Consider the following 27,559-nt stretch of genomic DNA (forward strand, 5'->3'; position numbering starts at 1 on the left):
CTATATGTTAGAGTCGTCCGATTTGTATTGAATATAATTCGAAATTCTTAAAAATACACAAAATGTTATTTCCAATAGTATAAGATAATATATAAAAAAACACCGAAGGTATAATTTGTTTCATATTATTTTCCCACCAATTTTCCCATAGTTCCTATAGCAGCTTTATGATGTAGTCGTCCGATTTTGATAAAACTTAATTCGAAATTCAAAACTAATTTAAAAAAATGTCATTTCCAAGCTTAAGAGGTTTTATGTTAAAAAAAAACACCGAAGCTATAATTTGTTTCATATTATTTTCCCACCAATTTTCCGATCGTACCTATGGCAGCTATAAGATATAGTCGTCCGATTTTGATAAAATTAAATTCAAAATTCAGAACTAATTAATAATTTTATTTCCAATTTCACCATCGTTCCTTTGGCAGCTATATGATATAGTCGTCCGATTTTGATAAAATTAAGTTCGAAATTCAGAATGAATTAAAAAATGTTATTTCCAGGCGTAGGAGGTTATATGTTAAAAAACACCGAAGTTATAATTTGTTTCATATTATTTTCCCACCGATTTTACGATCGTTCCTATGGCAGCTATATGATATAGTCGTCCGATTTTGATACAATATAATTCGAAATTCAGAACTAATTAAAAAATGTTATTTCCAAGCGTAGGAGGTTATATGTTAAGAAACACCGAAGCTATAATTTGTTTCATATTATTTTCCCACCAATATTACGATCGTTCCTATGGCAGCTATATGATATAGTCGTCCGATTTTGATAAAATTAAATTCGAAACTCAGAACTTATTAAAAAATGTTATTTCCAAGCGTAGGAGGTTATATGTTAAGGAACACCGATGCTATAATTTGTTTCATATTATTTTCCAACCAATTTCACGATCGTTCCTATGGCAGCTATATGATATAGTCGTCCGATTTTGATAAAATTAAATTCGAAATTCAGAACTAATAAAAAAATGTTATTTCCAAGCGTAGGAGGTTATATGTTAAGGAACACCGAAGCTATAATTTGTTTCATATTATTTTCCCACCAATTTTACGATCGTTCCTATGGCAGCTATATGATATAGACTTCCGATTTTGATAAAATTTAATTCGAAACTCAAAACTAATTAAAAAATGTTATTTCCAAGGAAAGGAGGTAATATGTTAAAAAACAGTAAAGATATAATTTTTTAACATTTTTTTTCCAATTATTCCTATGGGAGCTATAAGATATAGTTGTCCGATCCGGCTGGTTCCGACTTATATACTACCTGCAAAAGATATAAAACTTTTGGGAAAGTTTCAGCCCGATAGCTTTAAATCTGAGAGAATAGTTTGCGTAGAAACGGACGGACAGACGGACAGACGGACATGGCTAGATCGACTCGTCTAGTCATGCTGATCAGTAGTAGATTAATACGGGAGCTGGCTCACTAGGTAATAAATCATGTCAAAAAAGGAGGTGGGGGTGACCCTAATTAGTCACGCATGGTTGCACACAGGTGTTCTAATGACCTAATTAGCATAATTAAGTCAAAAAGGGGGGTGTTGCTGACCCTAGTCAGATGAGCATGGTTGCACACAGGTCACTTAATGGGGTGTAGGAGTGTGAGAGAGTGGTGTTTTGATATGTCTTGTTTTGTCTTGTCTTTTTCTCACGTTAAAGGTGCGTGTGTGATAGGGGTGTTTTGTCATGCGTGGGATTTTGTGGAGTGCAATGGTTGCACACAGGTCACTATGTTGCTTCTAACTTGGGTTAGAATGCGTTATGCGTGGGCGTTTTGTTGATTCAATTAGGGTTGTAGATGACACCTGGCTTGCGTGTGTGATAGGAGGTGTCTTGTCATGCGTGGGATTTTGTGGAGTGCAATGGTTGCACACAGGTCACTATGTTGCTTCTAACTTTGGTTAGAACGCGTTATGCGTGGGCGATTTGTTGAGTCAATTAGGGTTGTAGGTGAGACCTGGCTACGGTCTTGTGGTCAAAAGGTGTTGGTTTGAGGGATATTAGAGCGCATACTTTTGTGGTGTGAAACAAGCGTGAGTTCGGTAACCTCCCCCTCTTTAGCGAGCATTAGATGGGAAAGTGAGCGTGGGAGTGTAACAAAAACGTTGTTTTGTTATGCGTGGGCGTTTTGTTGATTCAATTAGGGTTGTAGGTGACACCTGTTAGTGTAACCTGCCTACGGTCTTGTGGTCAAAATGGTAACGGTGGTGGTGGTTCCTAACAGAACAAAACCAAATGAGATCGTTTATTTAGTCAAATACGTTTTTCTTTAATCATATTTGAAAATTTTTTCTCATGCGCTTACATGAGAGAGAAAACGGCTATGTTGCTTCTAACTTGGGTTAGAACGCGTTATGCGTGGGCGTTTTGTTGAATCAATTAGGGTTGTAGGTGACACCTGGCTTCTCATGCGCTTACATGAGAGAGAAAACGGTTACCTTCTATGTTTTGAAAAAATGTATGTGTTAAGGAGAAATGTGGAAAGTAGTTCAGTTTTAGAAAACTATTCCTTTTACAAGGGGTGTTTTGTCATGCGTGAGATTTCGTGGAGTGCAATGGTTGCACACAGGTCACTATGTTGCTTCTAACTTGGGTTAGAACGCGTTATGCGTGGGCGTTTTGTTGAATCAATTAGGGTTGTAGGTGACACCTGGCTACGGTCTTGTGGTCAAAAGGTGTTGGTTTGAGAGATATTAGACCGCATACTTTTGTTGTGTGAAACAAGCGTGAGTTCGGTAACCTCTCCCCTCTTTAGCGAGCATTAGATGGGAAAGTAAGCGTAGGAGTGTAAGAGGGATGGTGGTGGTGGCGGTGCTTGTGGTGGTGGTTCCTAACAGAAAATGCACAAAAACAAATGAGATCGTTTGTTTGGTCAAATACGTTTTTATTTCTATATATTCGTCTTTAATTAGTTTACATTGAGTCTTTTAAATAAATGAATGTATCTTTCCATCAATTTTAAGGCGTCTTCTTCTCTCTTTTCAACATGAATACACCTGCAAGTGTCAGGTCCAACTTTACAATCATCATATGCCCATGCACAGGATGATAGGTGTTCTCCATACTTTGAATGAATTAGTGGGGTGGCTTCTACATCTTTAAAAAATGTATGAAATGATTTCAATTTCGTAGCATGTTCCTTGAAGATCTCACTTCCATGCTCCCTTAAGAACTCTTCAATTTTTGAGGAAATCATTTTTTCTTTCAACGTAATAGTCTGAATGTTTATCTTAAACTAAAGTTTGGTAGAGATAACTCGTTGTATTATACTTAGAAAACAGATGTTAAAAAATGCAACAGCTGATGATAGACCCACCCTCGAAAACAAATTCAAAACAATAGAAATTTTTTTTTTGGTTTTCTCTTTATTTAAAATTTTCAATATATGATGAAATTAATTTTCTAACTCTATATTGTTGAATTACAAAATGAAAACAAGCACAAGTTTCTATATTATCATTAGAAAATGTACATAAATTTAAATGTTCTCCAAATGTTGTTTTTATAAACTCCTTTACGTCAGTACCCATGAACATGTTCCTTGTCTCCAGTAGTAATTTCAAGTCCTCTTTTGAAATCATATTTCCAAATGTATTAATAAAAAAATTAATTTTATTTATTAAAGATGAATAAGTCGGTATATTAAGATTGTTATTAGAATCAGTCATTTCGTAAACTTATTTTCCCGACTCTCAAAATGTGAATGAATGGTTAAAAGGTGTTTAGGAGTTTTCGTTTGTGTAAAAGTTTAAGATTTTATGAGCATTGTTCAGAGAGCAGACACCATCCCGAGCATGTAATGAACAATATGGAAAGTGATTTCCATCCATTATTTTTAGAGAGGGATAACCAATTTCATCAATGTTAATTACATTATCAATTTTTAAAAATTTTTGTAGGAATAACCTTTTTTGATATCCCTTACAATTTATTCCCTGTTTTCTAATTATTTCTCTTAAATACATTTGTGTTTCTTTGAAAAAGTATACTCCATCATTCCAATAAATTTTGTGATGTTTTTTGTTAGCCAAGTAGCTGTTTTTCTACATTTCTTATTCAATTCAATAAAATCATGTGGAGAGTGTATGATAAAATTAGAATTCAAGATTGTCTCGTTTTTGAATACGACTCCAATTTCCTTTAGAATAAATTTATTGTTGTTCCCAAGAAATCCTTGAACATCAATTGCAACAATATCTTCACTCATGATTGATTGATTAATTGTTAGACAATCCGCTGAACTAGACCATTCAACGGGTTATATTCAACTAAACGATCATGTATGAGCACGCAATATACTTGAACATTTTCGATAGTGGGCTTGGTAAGTTCAATTGAAATCCTAACATCAATGGGTCCCGATTTAACCATTTCATTTTGATATGATAAGTCAATTACGATAATAGGAGCTTTAGTTTTAAACTCTGTAGGTGATAGTAAAGGAGATTCACTTCGGTTATAGTAGCTAGATTGAAACTTGCAATACATTTCATATAGGTGTGCAAATCGATCTTTTTCAAAGTCCAAGTTTAAGTCATCGTAGGGATATGTTTCAGAGTTTAAGTAGACCTTTAGATTTCTTAAATTGTTTGTAATCAGATGGTGGTTATCTTTAAATCCAATTAAAGCAAATCGTGGACGTTCTCGGTTAGCAGCTAATTTAACATTCCAAACATGATTTGTTCCATTACTTAGTTTAGGATTAATGTATGTATCCCAACTACGGAATGCAATCGGTAGATTGGTTCCACTTTTTATAATATCATACATTTTAATTTTCGTTGAATCGCTGGGTGTTATATGAGGAATTTTCCATGTAATATTAGTCATATTGAGATGATACTTTCCGACTAATTGTGCACTCTCAAATTTATCTTGCTCAAGTACATCATTAAAATTTTTTAATATTAATAAATCTAGTTCATGTTTACAATTTAATAATACTTTTTTGAAATCTTCAGCAAATCCAAGTAGATTTTTAAGGGGTATTGAAAAGTTGAAGTGGGGGGTTAAATTGAAATCGGGTCCTCCGCTCCATCCAGAATTGTAAAGTCTCTTGCTTTCAAATTGATTTAAAGAAACAAAGTTTTTTATTGTAGAAGTAATACCACTAAATCTTGTTCTATCTATTTCAACACCATTGATTTCATAGCGTATTTCATCTAAAAAGTATGCCATACAATTATTTCTCATTCTCGCAATAACATTTTGAGTTTCTACCGCTCCCCCTTCCTTAATTAGGGTAATATCTCCTTGAAAATTTAGAAGACTCTCATGGGGGAGTACATATAAATCTTGATTTTGGATTGTAATTCTTATCTCATCATTTGGTTTAAATGATTGTTGATAGGGTTGATAGCTGTGATATTCCTTCTTTGATATACTTTCATCAGAGAAAGGTTTTTCCCGTACTGCCAATATTTCATTCAACCCCATGACTTTAGTTAAACTCGCACTTTGAAGCCCAATGATTTAAGAATTAACTTATTTTTTAATGTAAGTGTGTGTTTTTTTGGTTTCGATCCTCTTCCTATAACTTTATGTTTTAAAGTGTGCTGATGATGGTAGGTATCACCTCTTTTATTGTATATAATCATTGTATTAATTGTAAGTGTAAACGAATTGTATAGTTTTCACCGCGTAAATTTATTAATTCACCGTTCTGATCAGTTATGTGTATAGAGAGTGTACTTATTTCTCTAGTGTTGACTGGTAAGTAAATAAGATTGTGTGGTGTGATATTCATTTTATAGCCTGGTGGAACATTAATTCCAAATTCGTATAATGAATGATCTTGTCTACTATCAATATATGACCCGCTTACAATATTACATACTAAGCGTATTGTGTTTATTTTTAAAATGTTGACAGGTTGATTAGATATATATGTTTTTTTCAAGTCGGGGTAAATTATTTTTTTATTGAAACCAAGCAATTGTCCAATGGAGTTGTTTCTATTAAAATAAATAGGTTCCTTGGTAGTTGTAATATGAACTTGAAGTGTGTTATTATTACTCTCCATTTGAAATGTTTTCTCAAGATCATAATCTTTTAGTTTATTTTTTAGAAAATCATAAATATCATTGAGTTCATATGACCCGATTGGAAGTTGAATTACTTTATCACCAATATGAAATAGATTATTATTTATATCAACATTGGGTATAGAGTTGTACATATGAAAGTCAATGAGTGCACACTCATATTCACCATTTCTCAGTTCAATGGGTGGGAAATAAGAAATGTTTGTAATGGGTTCATTACCATTTAATGTAAGAGTGAATGATCTACTCATTTTGGGGTCTAATAATGTACTGTGAAAATATAGCTTACAGAATGAAACTTATATTCTCAAATAATTATAAATTCATTAAAACCCTTCCTGTATCTTCCCTTTTCCATATCGTTATCTTTACTTATTATGAGGAATCCGTATTTATCACTCCAACACTTTTGACAAATTTTCATAAATGAATCATAGGACATATCAGTATTTACATGATCACGATATATATGACGCATATTTAAATCATCTTGTTTAAACATTATAATCATATTCGCGTTATCACGTATTAGATGTTTTGGAATATGAGTATATGTTTGGCATAGGTAAAAAGAATCTATATTTTTATGACGCCCCATACAGAAATATGAACGAATGTTGTTTTGTTTTTCACAAGCAACATCATCAAAAATCATAATAGAGTTTTCTTTAGCCTTAGCGGGTGGTAAAACTTCATCATTTTGTGAGAACGTATAATATCCCATTCCCTTTATCGGTTTAATTAGTTTCTCTAAATACTCATACTTTGGTTGATATAAACTCTTTGAGAATACATATATATTCTCAAATTTTAGCCCGTTTGGACTTTCAATAAGGCTGAGCATAACATTTGTTTTTCCACAGTTTGAGGGACCGACAACCAATGCTCTTATTGTATTGGGTAATAAAGAACTATGTCGTGGAACTGAATTTGTTAATGAATGATCACCACCCTCGATATTTCTAACACAGATTTCTTGTTTTTGACGTATTAAACGCATATTCACGTGTGTAATGTACTTCATTCGATGAGAAATGCTCCTTGATTAAACATTATATAAAATGGGTAAAAGTTTTTATAATTGTTGCAGTCAGAGTTCAAACTTGAAACGAGGTAGTGGTATTATCAACAAAATAATTAACACACTTCCATTTGAAGTACATATTCCTGGTTATAATTTTTGTGGGCCTGGAACAAAGCTAAAACAAAGGTTGGAGCGCGGTGATCGTGGGATAAATCAATTGGATGAAGCTTGTAGAGTACATGATATTGCATATTCACAATATAAGGATCTAGCTGATCGACATAAGGCTGACGCAGTACTAATAAATAAAGCGTGGGAACGTGTTGGTTCAAAAGATAGTAGTATTGCAGAGAAAACAGCAGCATACTTGATTACAAATATTATGAAAACAAAAAAGAAATTCGGAATGGGTGTGAAAAAGGGAACAAAGAGAAAGTGTAAGAAAAGGAAATCAAAGGTAAAGAGTTTTTCAAATGTTATCCAAACAGGAATGCGGGCATTGAAAACTCAGAAGCCACTAGATCTAATGAGTGCGATTAAGGTTGCACGTAAAGCAGTCAATAAATCAATTGGTAGAAATAAAAAAAAAATTAAGATTCCTCGTATTATTAATGTGCCGAAAATTGGTGGTTTTTTACCTATTGTACCCATTTTGACTGCACTAAGTGCATTAGGTAGTCTCGCCTCTGGTAGTGCAGCTATTGCTAAAACTATTAATAATGCAAATATGGGGAAAAAACAATTAGAAGAGAGTAAGCAACATAATAAGAAAATGGAAAGTATTAAGGTGGGTGTTGGTATGTTTCTTAAACCTTATAGAAAAGGTTATGGATTATATCTTAATCCATTTAGAGGAAATCCAAAAAACTAATTACTAAGCTACCTAAAAAACCTCTGTCAAATTTCGAAATTTTGAACTTTGCTCAAAAGTACATTCCACATTTCCGAGGTGTGTTTATGAGAGACTCACTCCCCAAATCTCCTTGGAGAGAAGAGTCAGGAATTATAAACCTAGATGATAGTTCATCAAATGGTACACATTGGGTAGCTTATAACAAAAATAAAAAAAGTATACATTACTTTGATAGTTTTGGGAATTTACAACCCCCAAAAGAAATTGTGAAATACTTGGGGAATAACATTAACTATAACTATGAGAGAAAACAAGACTTTAATAGTACCAACTGTGGACACCTGTCCCTCCAATTCTTACTCTCTCTATCCCACCCTAACTTTTACACTATGATCAAGTAATTTCTCTATGATTCTTGAAACCCACCCTATTTACATGCTATTCACTGCTGTGATTGGTCGATGCTAAATCAAGAATGAGAGAGAACAGGGAGGGTTAGTTTACCTCAAGGTATAAAAACTCGATCAAAAGTTATTCTAACACACATTTAAAAACCACCTGCAAACAGTCTCAACCTAAAAGTTTCAAGCTAAAACGTTCTCAGCCTAAAGTTTCAACCTAAAAAATCTTGCAATCATCAAAATCAACAACAATAAGAACAACATAAAAAAAAACAGTTAAAACAGTAAGACAACAACAACAATTAAAACAGCTGAAAACAACAACAAAACAGCTACATCTGCTAAAAAACAACTAAAATTAACAACAAAAACAGGTAAATTCAACAACAAAAACAGCTACAACTGCTAAAATAACAACTAAAATCAACAACAAAAACAGGTAAAAGCAACAAAAACAACGAAAACAACTACAAGAAGAAACAACTACAAATGGTCAATCCGGGAATAATGAAAGTACTCAAGGAGTTTAATGGTAACGCACCAAAACCTCTCTTAACAAAGACGAAGATGGAATCGGAGGTGTGCTACCCTATCCGACGTGCTCAACGTAAGAAAACCAGCTTTGGGATGGCCCTCACTCTTGAACTTGAAGAGTATATGCTGTACTTGCCGGAACGATACTCAACTTTAGAGGATTCAACAATTGATTATATAAAAGACAATCTTTTTGTATTATTAAAAAGAATGATAACAATCTCTATTTAGAATTAAATAAAGCTTAAAATGTTTTCATTTTTAATATTATTAATGTATCTATTTTGATAAATAAAAATAAAAATAAAGTTTTATAAAACTCAAACTCAAACCCTTTGTTATAAATATTTAAATTATACTACATTTTTCCCAGTATCACATGAGTATCAGAGAAACGACAACAATGAAGCGTAAACTTTTAGAACAGTTGACGAAAAGTAGAAATTCATTAAAAAGAAAATTTGATGAATTGAAACAAATAAAAAATGAGAACGTATCAAATTTGGAGGAAACTTTTAAACCTATTACAGAACCTTTACATGAATTACTCACTGAAAATAAAAAATTGAATAAAAAAGAATATATTAATGATACACATAATATTAAGACTAAGTTCAAGAAAGAGAAAATAAAAGTACCTAAAAGTAAAAAAGAAAAAAGGGTACACGAGAGAGTAATCGAAAGTGATAGTGAGAGTGATGCTTATGTTGATGCTTTTTCACGACAGTCTCTTATAGATGAATCTGATGTTTCACAACAGTCTCTTATAGATGAATCCGATGTTTCACAACAACCTCACACAGATGATTTAAATGAAAGTGTATATGAAGAAAACGAGGTGAAGTACAATCTCAACATTAATCAGTTAAAGCAAGAAAAGATTTTAGACAATAGTTATGGGCCAAGAGAAGAAAATAATATTTTAATGTTGGGTAATACAACACTTAAAATTAAAAAAAATTTAATGAAATTAGGAAGTGGAAATGTATGGACTCTATCACAAGGTCTATACTCTTTAATTTTTCATAATAGTCCTAAGGATTATACTAAGAATGATTTAGAATCATATAAAAACATTTTAATTGAAACAAGTGCTCACAAAAGAAACTATCAACCAGATGGTCAAGTTAAGGGGAATCGTTCTAAAAAATATTCTTCAATTATTAAACCATTAATATCATCTTCAGTAAATGAAGAATTTACTGGTTCTGGGTATATGAGACTACAAAAAATACCACCAAACTATGTATATTGGGATAATGTTAATGAACTTGTTGAAAGATTGCAACTCTTAATGGCATCGAGAGCTGCTGGTAATAATAACCATACTAATGAAATTCTTTCAATAATAGAAGAATTGCGGGAAGCAAAAATAATATATTAATAAAATAGAAAACATTTTCTCATTTTGTTTAATAGTAAAATGTCTATTGACAAGTTTGGTCACTTTTCAAATGATAGAGATTTTTCCTCGCTTTTCAAAAGGGAAGTTGAGAGTCTTACAGGTATATATCTAGACACTGATGGTCACATAAATGTTCAGAAAAAAAGAATTAAAAACTCTTCAAAACCAATAAATGGAAATGATTTGGCTATTAAATTTTATGTTGATGATAAAATTAATGAAGCGAAATCACATCAAATGGAAACTATAACTAAATCATTTCAACTACGAAATAAAAGAGTATCAGAGCTGGAAAGTAAAGTAATAAAAATGATAACTCAAATGGAGTATATACATAATTCAATAAAAGAGCTTCTAGATAAATTGGAAAATCTTAACAAATTCATAAACCAACATTTAAAAAAACCTCCACCAATCATTCGTTCTGATCAGACACAAATAGATGGAATAATACTTCGGAAAAGTCCATTTGCACATCGTGTAAACGAAGAAGAAGAAGTTTTAACAATTAATGTGGATCATACATAAATATACCACTCTTTCATTATTTATTTTATAATTAAAATGTCAGTTGATAAGTTTGGTTGTTTTTTAAATGAGAAAGAGTACTCAAGAGATATAACAAAAGGTCTAGAAAAATTTCAAAGTATACTTAATGATTATGATGGACATTTAAATGTTCAGAGGAAACGATTTAAAAATTCCCTACCCCCCATTCATGAAAATGATATTGCAACAAAGATTTATATTGATGATGAAATAAGTAAAGTAGTACAGAATACATCTAATGAAATTTCTAAGCAACCGCAGAAACAACAAATCTTTAGATTAAGACCTCGAATCAATAATATTGAGGGAAAAGTGAGTGAAATTTCTAAAAAATTGGAATTTCTCATGAAAACTTTTAATAAGGTAGTGGAGGATATAAATGAAATAGAAAGTAACATTTTCAATTATATAATTGCACCAACCTCAGTTTTAAAAGGTGAAACTGAATCTTTAGAGAAGAAACCATTTATACCAGATAAAATAAAGCTATGAGTAAACGAGATATTGTAAATGAGTTACATCGCCCATCATTCAAGAATTTCCCAAGACGTAGAGTTATAGTAAAGGGTATTAATGATTTATGGCAGGCTGATTTGGTTGAAATGGGGGCATATGCATCATCAAATAAGGGGTATAGGTATTTGTTAACAGTAATAGATACATTTTCTAAATATGGATGGGGTGAAGCAATAAAATCAAAAAATGCAGATGAAGTTACAAAAGCAATGGAAAAAATAATGAAATCTGGTCGTGGAGTACCAAAGAATTTACAAACAGATAATGGAAATGAATTCTATAATAAACAATTTAGAGAATTGATGAAAAGATATGAAATTAATCATTACTCAACATTTAGTACTCTTAAAGCATCTATTGTGGAACGTTTTAATAGAACAATAAAAGAACTTATGTGGCGTGAGTTTAGTTTTAATGGAAAATATACTTGGCTTCAAATATACAAAGAGTTGATTAATAATTATAGTAACAGGAAGCATAGAACGATTAAAATGAAGCCTATTGACGTCAGTGCTAAAAATGAAAAACAGATTTTGATGAGATCATACAATCATCTAAAAATATTTACAAATGGGGACTTTAAAGAGGGGGATCATGTACGAATAAGTAAATATAAACATGTCTTTGAAAAAGGCTATACCCCAAACTGGACAACGGAAATTTTTCGAATTCGGAAAGTACAAAATACATCCCCCACCACATATTTACTTGAGGACTTGAAGGGTGATCCAGTACAAGGTGGTTTCTATAAACAAGAAATTAAAAAAACAAAATTCCCTAATACTTATCTTGTTGAAAAGATTGTGAAACAAAAAGGTGATTATGTGCTTGTGCGTTGGCTAGGCTTTTCAAAATCAGAAGATAGTTGGATTCATAAAAACGAAATTCTATAAAGAACAAGTGGAAGCATAGAACAATTAAAATGTAGGCATTGACGTCAATGCGTGAAAATAAATTATGTTTCTTCTTCACAAGCACGCAATTCCTATTTATAAACGGAATGGAACTTGATTATGAGCTTGTGCGTTGGCTAGACTAAAAGAGTATATACAGATAAGAATTTTGGGTGGAACTTGATTATGTGCTTGTGCGTTGGGTAGGCGTTTCAAAATCAGAAGATAGTTGGATTCATAAAAACGAAATTCTATAAAGAACAATAAAAATGTAGACATTGACGTCAATGCGTGAAATAAATTATGTTTCTTCACAATCACGCAATTCCTATTTATAAAGTGTGAAGAAAAGCATGTACAGATAAGAATTTGAACAGAACGTTACATATTTATATATACAAATCTGGAGGGTATAAAGGCGGAAGAATTTCAAAAAGTGTTCAGTTTCCATCTATTCGTTCACGCAACTCAATTTCGAATCGTTTGCTTATTCATTCGTTCGTTCGTTTGTTCGATTGTCAAAAAAAACAAAATCAAAATTAAATTGACGGTTTTTATAATATTTTTTGTGATACTTTCCCTCTTTAATCCGATGGTGAAAATGGTACCACTCCCCAATGAAATGACTTTAATTGAAAACCGATCGACTTCCAATAATTCGATTGGGTTATTTATCAATGTTCCAAAACTAAAAAAAATCATTAAAATTGACTTAAAATTTGAGATCCTAGAGGACAGTCATATTTTTATGGATCTCATAAACAAGACAAGTGATGAAAGTGAGAAACCAATCTTAAAAAGTGAACTCGATACAAAAATATTTAATGCTATTAATGGTAGCATTAATGAAAAAGACTTAACAACAAGTACAAGTGCAAGTACAGTTGAAGAAGAAGAAATATCTACATCAACATCTAGTACAACTACATCTACCTCAACTACAACAAGTGCCACTACACCTACAATGAGAAGGGGAATTCTGGAGGAGGAGGAGAAGGAAGAAACAACAACTACAACAGCAGCAACTACATTAAAAAAAGAACTCCTGGAAGAAGATACAACAAAAACAGCTACATCAACAACTACAACCCCAACCAATCTTTTTGATTTTCATAGCGAAAATGAAAGTGTTGATCATATAGAAAATAAAACCATAGGAGAAGAAAAATCAGAAAAAATTGATATGGGTATAATTGATAGTGAGAGAGAATTTGAAAACGTAAGTCGAGCACCAACATTTAGTAATACGTCACAAGAATTAGTGTTGGGGATCAGTGATAGTGATACAGAATTTGAAAGTGTAAGTCGGGTCCCAATAAAAAGGAACACTACTCATAAATTAAAAAGCACTGAAAACATACACAACTCTCAAATCGAATTCACAAAGAGAGGTATAATTGAGAATTTTAAGCAAAAATTAGTTGAAAATGAAAGGAGAATAGGAGGGCATATGGATTTGGGAAGAAGGGGTCTAAACAGATTCTTTACCATCCAATACAAAACTGCTACAGTAGGAGTTAAATGTCATTACAATAATATATATAGAAGAGCACATTCTAGGCGAAGTCTAAGTAAATCTAAGCGTATGAATTTAAAATATTTATCTAATCGCCACCGCCACCAAAAATCTAAACGCAATACTAATACCCCCTTAGCAACTTTAAGAATAAATTGTTTTGAATTTGCAGAAGTTTTATCCCAAACAGTAATTAATGCGGAGAGACGAAAAGATAGGATTGTCTATGAAAAAATATCAAAGGATGCTGATCTTCTCTCCAAACAAGAGAGTAAAAGAGAAGAGATAGAAGAAGAAGAAACAGGTTATCTTAGTGATGGTCCGCAAATCCATGAAATTGAAATAGATGAAGCAGAAAGAATTAATGGAATATATTTAAGAAAGAGAAATTTAGCAGCTCAAATGATGGTTGAATATTTAAATAAAAAAGAAAGTCAGATAAGCACAGATAAAATACCAATTAACGATATTAACGATTTCAAAATAACTAATAGTGATATTATATCATAATCTGATTGAGTAGGGAAATATGTTTGTTTTTACAGAATATAAAAATAGAAGATGAAAATAATAATTCGAGTAAATTAAAAAAAGGTGAGTTTAATATATATATATATATATATATATAATTTTATTTATATACTAATATATATATATATATATATATATATTTTCAGAACTCCAAAACATAAATAAAAAAGTTGAAAATAATATTTCGGATGGAGCTCAAAAAGGTTGGTTAAATACATATAAAATAATATTTGTATATATATATATAGTAAAATATTTATATTTTCAGAACTCCAAAACATTAATAAAAAAGAGGATGGTAAATTTTCTCATAATTTGTATGGTGATGATGATGATGATGATGATGACCATGATACAATCCTTTATGATGATGAAAATCCGGAACCATGTATTCCAAGATCATCTAGTGAGGATGAAACTATTCTTGTTGAGGGTGGTATAGATAACTATATTCAAACTATACCGTTTAATTTAGATGAAGATAATGATAAATACATTAAATCAATTCCTTTAAGTAATGATGAGAATAAAGTATATAGATTACAGGGTGGTATAGATAACTATAAACAAACTGTACCACTAAATATAGAAGAAAGTAAGCAAATTGAATGTAATTCAAAGAAAATATTGTAATTCTTCTGTTAAATTCAAATTTTCATGTTCTGTTATTTCTCATAAATTTTTTAACATTACCCTGTAAGTAAAAGCGATGTTTGTTCTGTTCAATAAAAAATTTTATAATAATAATAATATTGTGAATTGTAATATTTGGTTTATACATTACCTTACATTTTACCCTTTAAATAAAAAAGCGTTGTTTGTTCTGTCTTATTTACAATTATAGAGTACATTTATTCATTTTTTTTATCATTTAGTAAACTTAATTCTAATTCTGTACAAAACATTTCAAATTGACATTCATATATATTTTTGTGATATTTTTCTATTTCATTCTCTTGATAATTATTTCTATTAGGACAATTCTCTATTTCTTTTATTCTTTGTTCATAAACATAAATATTTGAATCCATTTCATTAAGTTTATTTTCTAATCTTTTTTCATCTATTTTATAATGGCCATATTGTAGTGTATTAATTTTATTGTCTTGTATAAGAACCTTTGTGTCTTTATGACTGAGAACTACTTTTTTACATTTAATTGTTGATAAAAGATGATTTTTAGATCTAATCATTGACATAGAGCCTACCACTTCCTCTTCCGAAAACAAACATTTTTTAAAACTATTAAAAGTTAATTGATCTATTGCACTTCTTTTAACACCCTTTGATTTTTTCACTGTTTTTTCAGAGCTGTCATTACTATTAGATGTTTTAAAGGCATACATTTTTGATCTCAAACCAACAAATTCAGTCATAGGTCTTCCATTGAGTTCATCTTTAAAAAAACACAACCTTTTTTTATTAGCTTTAGGAAAATTATAGAGATTAAGTAATTCATCAGAATAATCTGATGTATCAAACTTCATCTCAACATCATTCTGAATATCTTTATAAAAATCTTCAGTGTTAATGGTATATATAAAAGAATCTGTATCCATATAATTTAATTGAACATTTTCATTGTATTTAGGTTTGATATAATTATAATGAAAATCATACATTTTCCATTTCGATAAATCTAATACAGCAAAACCTAAATATAAAGGTTTGTTGTACAACACATTTAATCTTTTCATTTGAAAGGCAAAGAAGTTTTCTGAAAACTGTTTGCCACTATGGAAGTTTGACTTTGAAATAAGAGATCTACCACAATGCCTTTTTGGACCAGCAGAATCGGATGGTGAAGCACTTTCCCATTCAGTAATTAATTTAATATTAACGCGCTTATCGACATTTTCCATCGTTTTACCGTAGACAGCATTATTTAAAAGTTAAAAAAAATCTTTTTCAAATGTATTTTTTGCATTAGTTCTATGGAATGTATTCAAATCAATATATGTTTTTAGCCAAGGCTTCTGAAAGAAGCGAAGACCTCTATGAATTTTTGTTAGAATTAACCCATTTTCTATACACTGTTGAAGATTTTTATAATGAATTATATATTTTTCTTTATCCCTTAAATCAGCAATTAATTTTTTTATTTTGTCTGACTTTGTTGGTAACTGATTATTACAACAAAATGGAAGGTCATTATGTTTATCGTGCAATTTTAAAGGATATTTTAAATCTACCTCAAAAATGTATCCATATTCACTATCATCTGCAATCTCAGCAATGTTTATACTATCAAGTTCCCCCCTTGAAATCCATTCAAAACCTCCATATGGTAAAGATTGTGACATAGCCCAACCATATAAATTATTTGCATCCAAATAAATCAAATATGATGATTTTTGAGTACTATCAAAATTCTCAACATATTTATTATTTGCTTTAGCATATCTACATGTACATTGAACTAAGCCACCACGAATACCACTTTGAATAAATTTATACTGATCTATGTCAGTTAATAAATCTAATTCAATTTTAGTACATTTTAACATAGCTTCCCATGATAATCCTGGTGTAGTGAAAAAATGTGCTGGATCAAGTGAATAAATTTTAGTACAAAGTCTTCGAAAGTTTTGAAAGACATCAGACATTAATAAAACATCTGTTTTCAAATATAATTCTAAATAATCTTTAAGATTATTACAAGAAAACTCATTCCATACATTTTGTGCGTGAGTATAATTTTCAACTGAACATTCATTTTCGGTTAAGGAACTATAGAAAGCTTCTCTAGGAGGTAATTTACTTTCTTTTAATTTCTCAACTGAATCTAAATATTCATATGGAAATACACCCTTTCGTCGCATTAAGTTGAAATGATTTTCATTAGGGAAAAATGATCTTGTTATACACATTTGTTCACTATCTAGATTTGAAGCTAATGTATCTAAAGCAGAAGGCATAAATCGAAACGAGTCTAGAAAACGGATTTCAAAGTTATCACCATTACTTAAAGTTATAATTTTTGAAATTGATATATATTGTTCCTTATTTAACGGAATTACCTTTATTTCACCAGGTATGACTGCCAAATCTTTAATAAATAGATGGCAATCATACCTGGTGAAATTGTGGAAGAAAACAGGAATAAATTTTGGAACTGTATATTTTAAATTACACTCATTATGTGCTGCCCCCCTAAATTTTCCTGTGAAGTGACAGTGATCCCTAACTCTGTCTAATAAAAGAGGAGTGTTGCATATATGGCAATTATTAGATTTTTGGAAATCATCTTCTTCAACATCTGACATTATTAAAGAAACAGATTTTGAAATATAGTTTTCATATATAAAAGTTAAATTTTCTATGAGTGATAACAGGAAATTCATTCCCGAGTTAAGTACAGTTTCTAAAACAAACTTATCTAAACTGTTATCATGTGCACACTTTATATAGTATGCATATGAAACAGGTCTATGTATATTTATAATATTTAAATTTAATGTTTCGTTTTTATTAATTGGTTGAAGGATGCATTCAAAGTCAGCGTAAACTGTGAATGGGACCATCACTTCCTTTTGAACATTTGTATACCGTAAAGTGGCATCCTTCATGTTGGGTAAACGTGAGACTTTCTTCCCACAGACTTCTGAATGCCGGTTGGCAGCATCTTCACTTAATGAATAATTTAAGCAAATTTGGCAGAACCATTTTTTAGATTTGTCTCTCGAAACTTGAGAGGAAACCAAACTAAAAAAAGATAAACACGAGAAAAAAAAAAATTTTTTTAAGTATGAAAGCTAATAAATATTATGAAATTTAAAAACAAAAACAGGTAAAAGATATAATAATGATAAAATGATAAAACAACTTACTTTGAGAGATTTTTTATCCAAGTATAGTGTGCTTTGCATCCTTCCTCCAGTATCAACATATTTATATGATTTCTCCTCACTTCAGGAGAGTAAAATATGGGCCCGAATATAACTCCATCGTCGAATCCAAAAAGTGTAATATTTATGTCTTTATTTATTTCCATAAATTTCGATATATCCGCAGGCTTTAGTGGAAATTGTAATCCAGTAAAATTTAGTGTGATCCCATTGACTTGAATTACTTCATCATTTATATTGACTTTATAGGTTGTGCATCTGTTTGCATTCTTATTTAGATTACTTAATGCTGCGATTAAGCTCCATTTAAAACAATATTCATCATTTGTGTTTTTCACATTTATAATTGCTTTTTTTCCTTCTAAACAAGAGGGTAGTTTTATATAAGATGATCCTCTTAAGGGTGAATATTGATTAATATTCATCTCCAATCGAGTGAGATGAAGCAAAGTCCATCCACTATCCCTTTCTTGGAATTCTTCCATCCTCGCCAAAATTTTTTCCATGTGCTCCTTATATTCGTTTTCAATGTTCGAATAGGCACTAATTATTGTCATCTTACTTTGAAATGACTTTATTTCAATACATTCCTTTTCTTCCTTCAAAAGTCCGTACTCTCCAAAAAGTTCAAAATTTATTTTCACCGATGCATAACTCTCCAACAATGGATACAAGTGAGGTAGAAAAGCTTCTCCTGCTTCCTCCATAAATTGTGTTGGATAAATTACATCATTGTTGGTGTTTTCATATAAGTAGTGAACAATCCTTCCTTGAAATCCAGAACTGATTTTTTTTTATCCTTGAATCCACTGGTTCAACAACATTCTTCTTGTGTTGCTCCGTTCGCAGATGATGAGCCCACGAAATGTTACCCGATAGGGTAATGTTGCACTTTCGACAATACTTATTCATTTTTTTTTTGTTTTGATTTTTTTCTTTTTTTTGGAAGTATTGTATTGTTACTTGTACTTTTCACTTTGTTATACTTTACTTTTACTGTAAAGTATTTTATGTTTTATCAATTTGATAAGTTTAAACAACACAAATCTGGGTAGTTCACAGTTCACACAACTTTACTTTACACTTGGTAAAGTATTTTAATTATTATCAATTTGATAATCTCGCACAAATCGAATTCGAATGAAACGTAAGTTAACACAACTTTACTTTAGCTTTGAATTACCGGAGGGTTCACACGACGATTCTAGATGGTTCGCTCAACTCAAATAGTTTTCTAAAACTGAACTACTTTCCACATTTCTCCTTAACACATACATTTTTTGAAAACTTAGAAGGTAACCGTTTTCTCTTTCTATAAGCGCATGAGAATAAATTTTCAAATATGATTAAAGAAAAACGTATTTGACCAAACAAACGATCTCATTTGTTTTTGTGTATTTTCTGTTAGGAACCACCACCACAAGCACCGCCACCACCACCATCCCTCTTACACTCCTACGCTTACTTTCCCATCTAATGTTCGCTAAAGAGGGGAGAGGTTACCGAACTCACGCTTGTTTCACACAACAAAAGTATGCGGTCTAATATCTCTCAAACCAGCACCTTTTGACCACAAGACCGTAGCCAGGTGTCACCTACAACCCTAATTGATTCAACAAAACGCCCACGCATAACGCGTTCTAACCCAAGTTAGAAGCAACATAGTGACCTGTGTGCAACCATTGCACTCCACAAAATCTCACGCATGACAAAACACCCCTTGTAAAACGAATAGTTTTCTAAAACTGAACTACTTTCCACATTTCTCCTTAACACATACATTTTTTCAAAACATAGAAGGTAACCGTTTTCTCTCTCATGTAAGCGCATGAGAAAAAATTTTCAAATATGATTAAAGAAAAACGTATTTGACTAAATAAACGATCTCATTTGGTTTTGTTCTGTTAGGAACCACCACCACCGTTACCATTTTGACCACAAGACCGTAGGCAGGTTACACTAACAGGTGTCACCTACAACCCTAATTGAATCAACAAAACGCCCACGCATAACAAAACAACGTTTTTGTTACACTCCCACGCTCACTTTCCCATCTAATGCTCGCTAAAGAGGGGGAGGTTACCGAACTCACGCTTGTTTCACACCACAAAAGTATGCGCTCTAATATCCCTCAAACCAACACCTTTTGACCACAAGACCGTAGCCAGGTCTCACCTACAACCCTAATTGACTCAACAAATCGCCCACGCATAACGCGTTCTAACCAAAGTTAGAAGCAACATAGTGACCTGTGTGCAACCATTGCACTCCACAAAATCCCACGCATGACAAGACACCTCCTATCACACACGCAAGCCAGGTGTCATCTACAACCCTAATTGAATCAACAAAACGCCCACGCATAACGCATTCTAACCCAAGTTAGAAGCAACATAGTGACCTGTGTGCAACCATTGCACTCCACAAAATCCCACGCATGACAAAACACCCCTATCACACACGCACCTTTAACGTGAGAAAAAGACAAGACAAAACAAGACATATCAAAACACCACTCTCTCACACTCCTACACACCACTTTCTAACCCCATTAAGTGACCTGTGTGCAACCATGCTCATCTGACTAGGGTCAGCAACACCCCCCTTTTTGACTTAATTATGCTAATTAGGTCATTAGAACACCTGTGTGCAACCATGCGTGACTAATTAGGGTCACCCCCACCTCCTTTTTTGACATGATTTATTACCTAGTGAGCCAGCTCCCGTATTAATCTACTACTCTGATCAAGAATATATATACTTTATGGGGTCAGAAACGTCTCCTTCACTGCGTTGCAAACTTCTGACTGAAATCAATATACCCTCTGCAAGGGTATAAAAATAATAAATGCAAGGGTATAATAAATATTTAATTATTTCGCTGACCGTTTCTTTGACAGCTATATGTTAGAGTCGTCCGATTTGTATTAAACATAATTCGAAATTTTTAAAAATACACAAAATGTTATTTCCAATAGTATAAGATAATATATGAAAAAACATCGAAGCTATAATTTGTTTCATATTATTTTCCCACCAATTTTCCGATCGTTCCTATAGCAGCTATATGATGTAGTCGTCCGATTTTGATAAAACTTAATTCGAAATTCAAAACTAATTAAAAACAAGAAAGGAAGTTAGCTTCGGCAAGCCGAAGCTTATATACCCTTGCAGCTATATTTATTACATTTAAAAACACAAAAAATGATATTCCCAATAGTATAAGATTATATGTCAAAAAACACCGAAGCTATAATTTGTTTCATATTATTTTCCTACCAATTTTCCGATCGTTCCTATGGCAGCTATATGATATAGTCGTCCGATTTTGATAAAATTAAATTCGAAATTCAGAACTAATTAAAAAATGTTATTTCCAAGCGTTGTACGTTATATGTTGAAAAACACCGAATCTATAATTTGCTTCCTATTATTTTTCCACCAATTTTCCGATCGTTCCTATGGCAGCTATATGATATAGTCGTCCGATTTCGATAAAATTTAATTCAAAATTCAAAACAAATTAAAAAATGTTATTTCCAAGGAAAGGAGGTAATAAGTTAAAAAACACCAAATATATAATATTTTTTAAATTTTTTTTTTCGATTATTCCTATGGGAGCTATAAGATATAGTTGTCCGATCCGGCTGGTTCCGACTTATATACTACCTGCAAAAGATATAAGACTTTTGGGAAAGTTTCAGCCCGATAGCTTTAAAACTGAGAGAATAGTTTGCGTAGAAACGGACGGACAGACGGACATGGCTAGATCGACTCGTCTAGTCATGCTGATCAAGAATATATATACTTTATGGGGTCAGAAACGTCTCCTTCACTGCGTTGCAAACTTCTGACTGAAATCAATATACCCTCTGCAAGGGTATAAAAATAATAAATGCAAGGGTATAATAAATATTTAATTATTTCGCTGACCGTTTCTTTGACAGCTATATGTTAGAGTCGTCCGATTTGTATAAAACATAATTCAAAATTTTTAAAAATACACAAAATGTTATTTCCAATAGTATAAGATAATATATGAAAAAACACCGAAGCTATAATTTGTTTCATATTATTTTCCCACCAATTTTCCGATCGTTCCTATAGCAGCTATATGATGTAGTCGTCCGATTTTGATAAAACTTAATTCGAAATTCAAAACTAATTAAAAACAAGAAAGGAAGTTAGCTTCGGCAAGCCGAAGCTTATAAACCCTTGCAGCTATATTTATTAAATTTAAAAACACAAAAAATGATATTCCCAATAGTATAAGATTATATGTCAAAAAACACCGAAGCTATAATTTGTTTCATATTATTTTCCTACCAATTTTCCGATCGTTCCTATGGCAGCTATATGATATAGTCGTCCGATTTTGATAAAATTAAATTCGAAATTCAGAACTAATTAAAAAATGTTATTTCCAAGCGTTGTAGGTTATATGTTGAAAAACACCGAATCTATAATTTGCTTCCTATTATTTTTCCACCAATTTTCCGATCGTTCCTATGGCAGCTATATGATATAGTCGTCCGATTTCGATAAAATTTAATTCAAAATTCAAAACAAATTAAAAAATGTTATTTCCAAGGAAAGGAGGTAATAAGTTAAAAAACACCAAATATATAATTTTTTAAAAATTTTTTTTTTCGAATTTTCCTATGGGAGCTATAAGATATAGTTGTCCGATCCGGCTGGTTCCGACTTATATACTACCTGCAAAAGATATAAGACTTTTGGGAAAGTTTCAGCCCGATAGCTTTAAAACTGAGAGAATAGTTTGCGTAGAAACGGACGGACAGACGGACAGACGGACAGACGGACATGGCTAGATCGACTCGTCTAGTCATGCTGATCAAGAATATATATACTTTATGGGGTCAGAAACGTCTCCTTCACTGCTTTGCAAACTTCTGACTGAAATCAATATACCCTCTGCAAGGGTATAAAAATAATAAATGCAAGGGTATAATAAATATTTAATTATTTCGCTGACCGTTTCTTTGACAGCTATATGTTAGAGTCGTCCGATTTGTATTAAACATAATTCGAAATTTTTAAAAATACACAAAATGTTATTTCCAATAGTATAAGATAATATATGAAAAAACACCGAAGCTATAATTTGTTTCATATTATTTTCCCACCAATTTTCCGATCGTTCCTATAGCAGCTATATGATGTAGTCGTCCGATTTTGATAAAACTTAATTCGAAATTCAAAACTAATTAAAAACAAGAAAGGAAGTTAGCTTCGGCAAGCCGAAGCTTATATACCCTTGCAGCTATATTTATTACATTTAAAAACACAAAAAATGATATTCCCAATAGTATAAGATAATATGTCAAAAAACACCGAAGCTATAATTTGTTTCATATTATTTTCCTACCAATTTTCCGATCGTTCCTATGGCAGCTATATGATATAGTCGTCCGATTTTGATAAAATTAAATTCGAAATTCAGAACTAATTAAAAAATGTTATTTCCAAGCGTTGTAGGTTATATGTTGAAAAACACCGAATCTATAATTTGCTTCCTATTATTTTTCCACCAATTTTCCGATCGTTCTTATGGCAGCTATATGATATAGTCGTCCGATTTCGATAAAATTTAATTCAAAATTCAAAACAAATTAAAAAATGTTATTTCCAAGGAAAGGAGGTAAAAAGTTAAAAAACACCAAATATATAATTTTTTTAAAATTTTTTTTTTCGATTATTCCTATGGGAGCTATAAGATATAGTTGTCCGATCCGGCTGGTTCCGACTTATATACTACCTGCAAAAGAAACAAGACTTTTGGGAAAGTTTCAGCCAGATAGCTTTAAAGCTGAAAGACTAGTTTGCGTAGAAACGGACGGACAGACGGACATGGCTAGATCGACTCGTCTAGAGATGCTGATCAAGAATATATATACTTTATGGGTTCGGAAACGTCTCCTTCACTGCGTTGCAAACTTCTGACTGAAATCATTATACCCTCTGCAAGGGTATAAAAATGTCATTTCCAAGCTTAAAAGGTTTTATGTTAAAAAAAAACACCGAAGCTATAATTTGTTTCATATTATTTTCCCACCAATTTTCCGATCGTCCCTATGGCAGCTATATGATAAAGTCGTCCGATTTTGATAAAATTAAATTCAAAATTCAGAACTAATAAAAAATTTTATTTCCAATTTTACGATCGTTCCTTTGGCAGCTATATGATATATTCCTCCGATTTTGATAAAATTAAACTCAAAATTCAGAATGAACTAAAAAATGTTATTTCCAAGCGTAGGAGGTTATATGTTATAAAACACCGAAGTTATAATTTGTTTCATATTATTTTCCCACCGATTTGACGATCGTTCCTATGGCAGCTATATGATATAGTCGTCCGATTTTGATAAAATTTAATTCGAAATTCAGAACTAATTAAAAAATGTTATTTCCAAGCGTAGGAGGTTATATGTTAAGGAACACCGAAGCTATAATTTGTTTCATATTATTTTCCCACCAATTTTACGATCGTTCCTATGGCAGCTATATGATATTGTCGTCCGATTTTGGTAAAATTAAATTCGAAATTCAGAACTAATTAAAAAATGTTATTTCCAAGCGTAGGAGGTTATATGTTAAGGAACACCGAAGCTATAATTTGTTTCATATTATTTTCCCACCAATTTTACGATCGTTCCTATAGCAGCTATATGATATAGTCGTCCGATTTTGATAAAATTAAATTCAAAATTCAGAACTAATTAAAAAATGTTATTTCCAAGCGTAGGAGGTTATATGTTAAGGAACACCGAAGCTATAATTTGTTTCATATTATTTTCCCACCAATTTTACGATCGTTCCTATAGCAGCTATATGATATAGTCTTCCGATTTTGATAAAATTAAATTCGAAATTCAGAACTAATTAAAAAATGTTATTTCCAAAGAAAGGAGGTAATATGTTAAAAAGCAGTAAAGATATAATTTTTTAACATTTTTTTTCCGATTATTCCTATGGGAGCTATAAGATATAGTTGTCCGACCCGGCTGGTTCCAACTTATATACTACCTGCAAAAAAATAAGACTTTTGGGAAAGTTTCAGCCCGATAGCTTTAAAACTGAGAGACTAGTTTGCGTAAAAACGGACGGACAGACGGACATGGCTAGATCGACTCGTCTAGTGATGCTGATCAAGAATATATATACTTTATGGGGTCGGAAACGTCTCCTTCACTGCGTTGCAAACTTGTGACTGAAATCATTATACCCTCTGCAAGGGTATAAAAATGTCATTTCCAAGCTTAACAGGTTTTATGTTAAAAAAAAAGCACCGAAGCTATAATTTGTTTCATATTATTTTTCCACCAATTTTCCGATCGTCCCTATGGCAGCTATATGATATAGTCGTCCGATTTTGATAAAATTAAATTCAAAATTCAGAACTAGTAAAAAATTTTATTTCCAATTTTACGATCGTTCCTTTGGCAGCTTTATGATGTAGTCCTCCGATTTTAATAAAATTAAACTCAAAATTCAGAATGAATTAAAAAATATTATTTCCAAGCGAAGGAGGTTATATTTTAAGGAACACCGAAGCTATAATTTGTTTCATATTATTTTCCCACCAATTTTACGATCGTTCCTATGGCAGCTATATGATATAGTCTTCCGATTTTGATAAAATTTAATTCGAAATACAGAACTTATTAAAAAATGTTATTTCCAAGCGTTGGAGGTTATATGTTAAGGAACACCGAAGCTATAATTTGTTTCATATTATTTTCCCACCAATTTTACGATCGTTTCTATAGCAGCTATATGATGTAGTCGTCCGACTTTGATAAAACTTAATTCGAAATTCAAAACTAATTAAAAAAAATGTAATTTCCAAGCTTAAGAGGTTTTATGTTAAAAAAAAACACCGAAGCTATAATCTGTTTCATATTATTTTCCCAACAATTTTCCGATCGTACCTAAGGCAGCTATATGATATAGTCGTCCGATTTTGATAAAATTAAATTCTATATTCAGAACTAATTACAAATTTTATTTCCAATTTTACGATCGTTCCTTTGGCAGCTATATGATATAGTCGTCCGATTTTGATAAAATTAAATTCGAATGTCAGAATGAATTAAAAAATGTTATTTCCAAGCGTAGGAGGTTTTATGTTTAAAAACACCGTTATAATTTCTTTCATATTATTTTCCCACCGATTTTACGATTGTTCCTATGGCAGCTATATGATATAGTCGTCCGATTTTGATAAAATTTAATTCGAAATTCAGAACTAATTAAAAAATGTTATTTCCAAGCGTAGGAGGTTATATGTTAAGGGACACCGAAGCTATAATTTGTTTCATATTATTTTCCCACCGATTTTACGATCGTTCCTATGGCAGCTATATGATATAGTCGTCCGATTTTGATAAAATTAAATTCAAAATTCAGAACTAATAAAAAATTTTATTTCCAATTTTACGATCGTTCCTTTGGCAGCTATATGATATATTCCTCCGATTTTGATAAAATTAAACTCAAAATTCAGAATGAACTAAAAAATGTTATTTCCAAGCGTAGGAGGTTATATGTTATAAAACACCGAAGTTATAATTTGTTTCATATTATTTTCCCACCGATTTGACGATCGTTCCTATGGCAGCTATATGATATAGTCGTCCGATTTTGATAAAATTTAATTCGAAATTCAGAACTAATTAAAAAATGTTATTTCCAAGCGTAGGAGGTTATATGTTAAGGAACACCGAAGCTATAATTTGTTTCATATTATTTTCCCACCAATTTTACGATCGTTCCTATGGCAGCTATATGATATTGTCGTCCGATTTTGGTAAAATTAAATTCGAAATTCAGAACTAATTAAAAAATGTTATTTCCAAGCGTAGGAGGTTATATGTTAAGGAACACCGAAGCTATAATTTGTTTCATATTATTTTCCCACCAATTTTACGATCGTTCCTATAGCAGCTATATGATATAGTCGTCCGATTTTGATAAAATTAAATTCAAAATTCAGAACTAATTAAAAAATGTTATTTCCAAGCGTAGGAGGTTATATGTTAAGGAACACCGAAGCTATAATTTGTTTCATATTATTTTCCCACCAATTTTACGATCGTTCCTATAGCAGCTATATGATATAGTCTTCCGATTTTGATAAAATTAAATTCGAAATTCAGAACTAATTAAAAAATGTTATTTCCAAAGAAAGGAGGTAATATGTTAAAAAGCAGTAAAGATATAATTTTTTAACATTTTTTTTCCGATTATTCCTATGGGAGCTATAAGATATAGTTGTCCGACCCGGCTGGTTCCAACTTATATACTACCTGCAAAAAAATAAGACTTTTGGGAAAGTTTCAGCCCGATAGCTTTAAAACTGAGAGACTAGTTTGCGTAAAAACGGACGGACAGACGGACATGGCTA

General features: G+C 31.5%; 1 protein-coding gene and 1 long non-coding RNA gene across 5 annotated transcripts in view; both read left to right on the forward strand.

Moving 5' to 3' along the window:
• The window catches only part of LOC119561825, a 189,420-nt gene that overhangs the window by 147,416 nt on the left and 14,445 nt on the right, over positions 1-27,559 (forward strand). The gene's annotated exons all lie outside the window — the stretch shown is intronic.
• Positions 12,688-13,453, forward strand: LOC119561824 (GATA zinc finger domain-containing protein 14-like). 4 transcript variants are annotated; one of them, XM_037875304.1, is made up of 2 exons: positions 12,688-13,013; positions 13,153-13,453. In XM_037875304.1, the coding sequence occupies exons 1-2, from the start codon at positions 13,008-13,010 to the stop codon at positions 13,339-13,341; spliced, it is 195 nt and encodes a 64-aa protein (XP_037731232.1). In that variant the 5' UTR covers positions 12,688-13,007; the 3' UTR covers positions 13,342-13,453. The 4 variants fall into 4 exon arrangements, with proteins under 4 accessions (XP_037731232.1, XP_037731234.1, XP_037731231.1 ...); XM_037875306.1 differs by having other exon boundaries at positions 13,183-13,453; XM_037875303.1 differs by having other exon boundaries at positions 12,688-12,838.

This window comes from Drosophila subpulchrella, unplaced genomic scaffold, assembly GCF_014743375.2.
Source record: "Drosophila subpulchrella strain 33 F10 #4 breed RU33 unplaced genomic scaffold, RU_Dsub_v1.1 Primary Assembly Seq375, whole genome shotgun sequence".
NCBI lineage: Eukaryota > Metazoa > Arthropoda > Insecta > Diptera > Drosophilidae > Drosophila > Drosophila subpulchrella.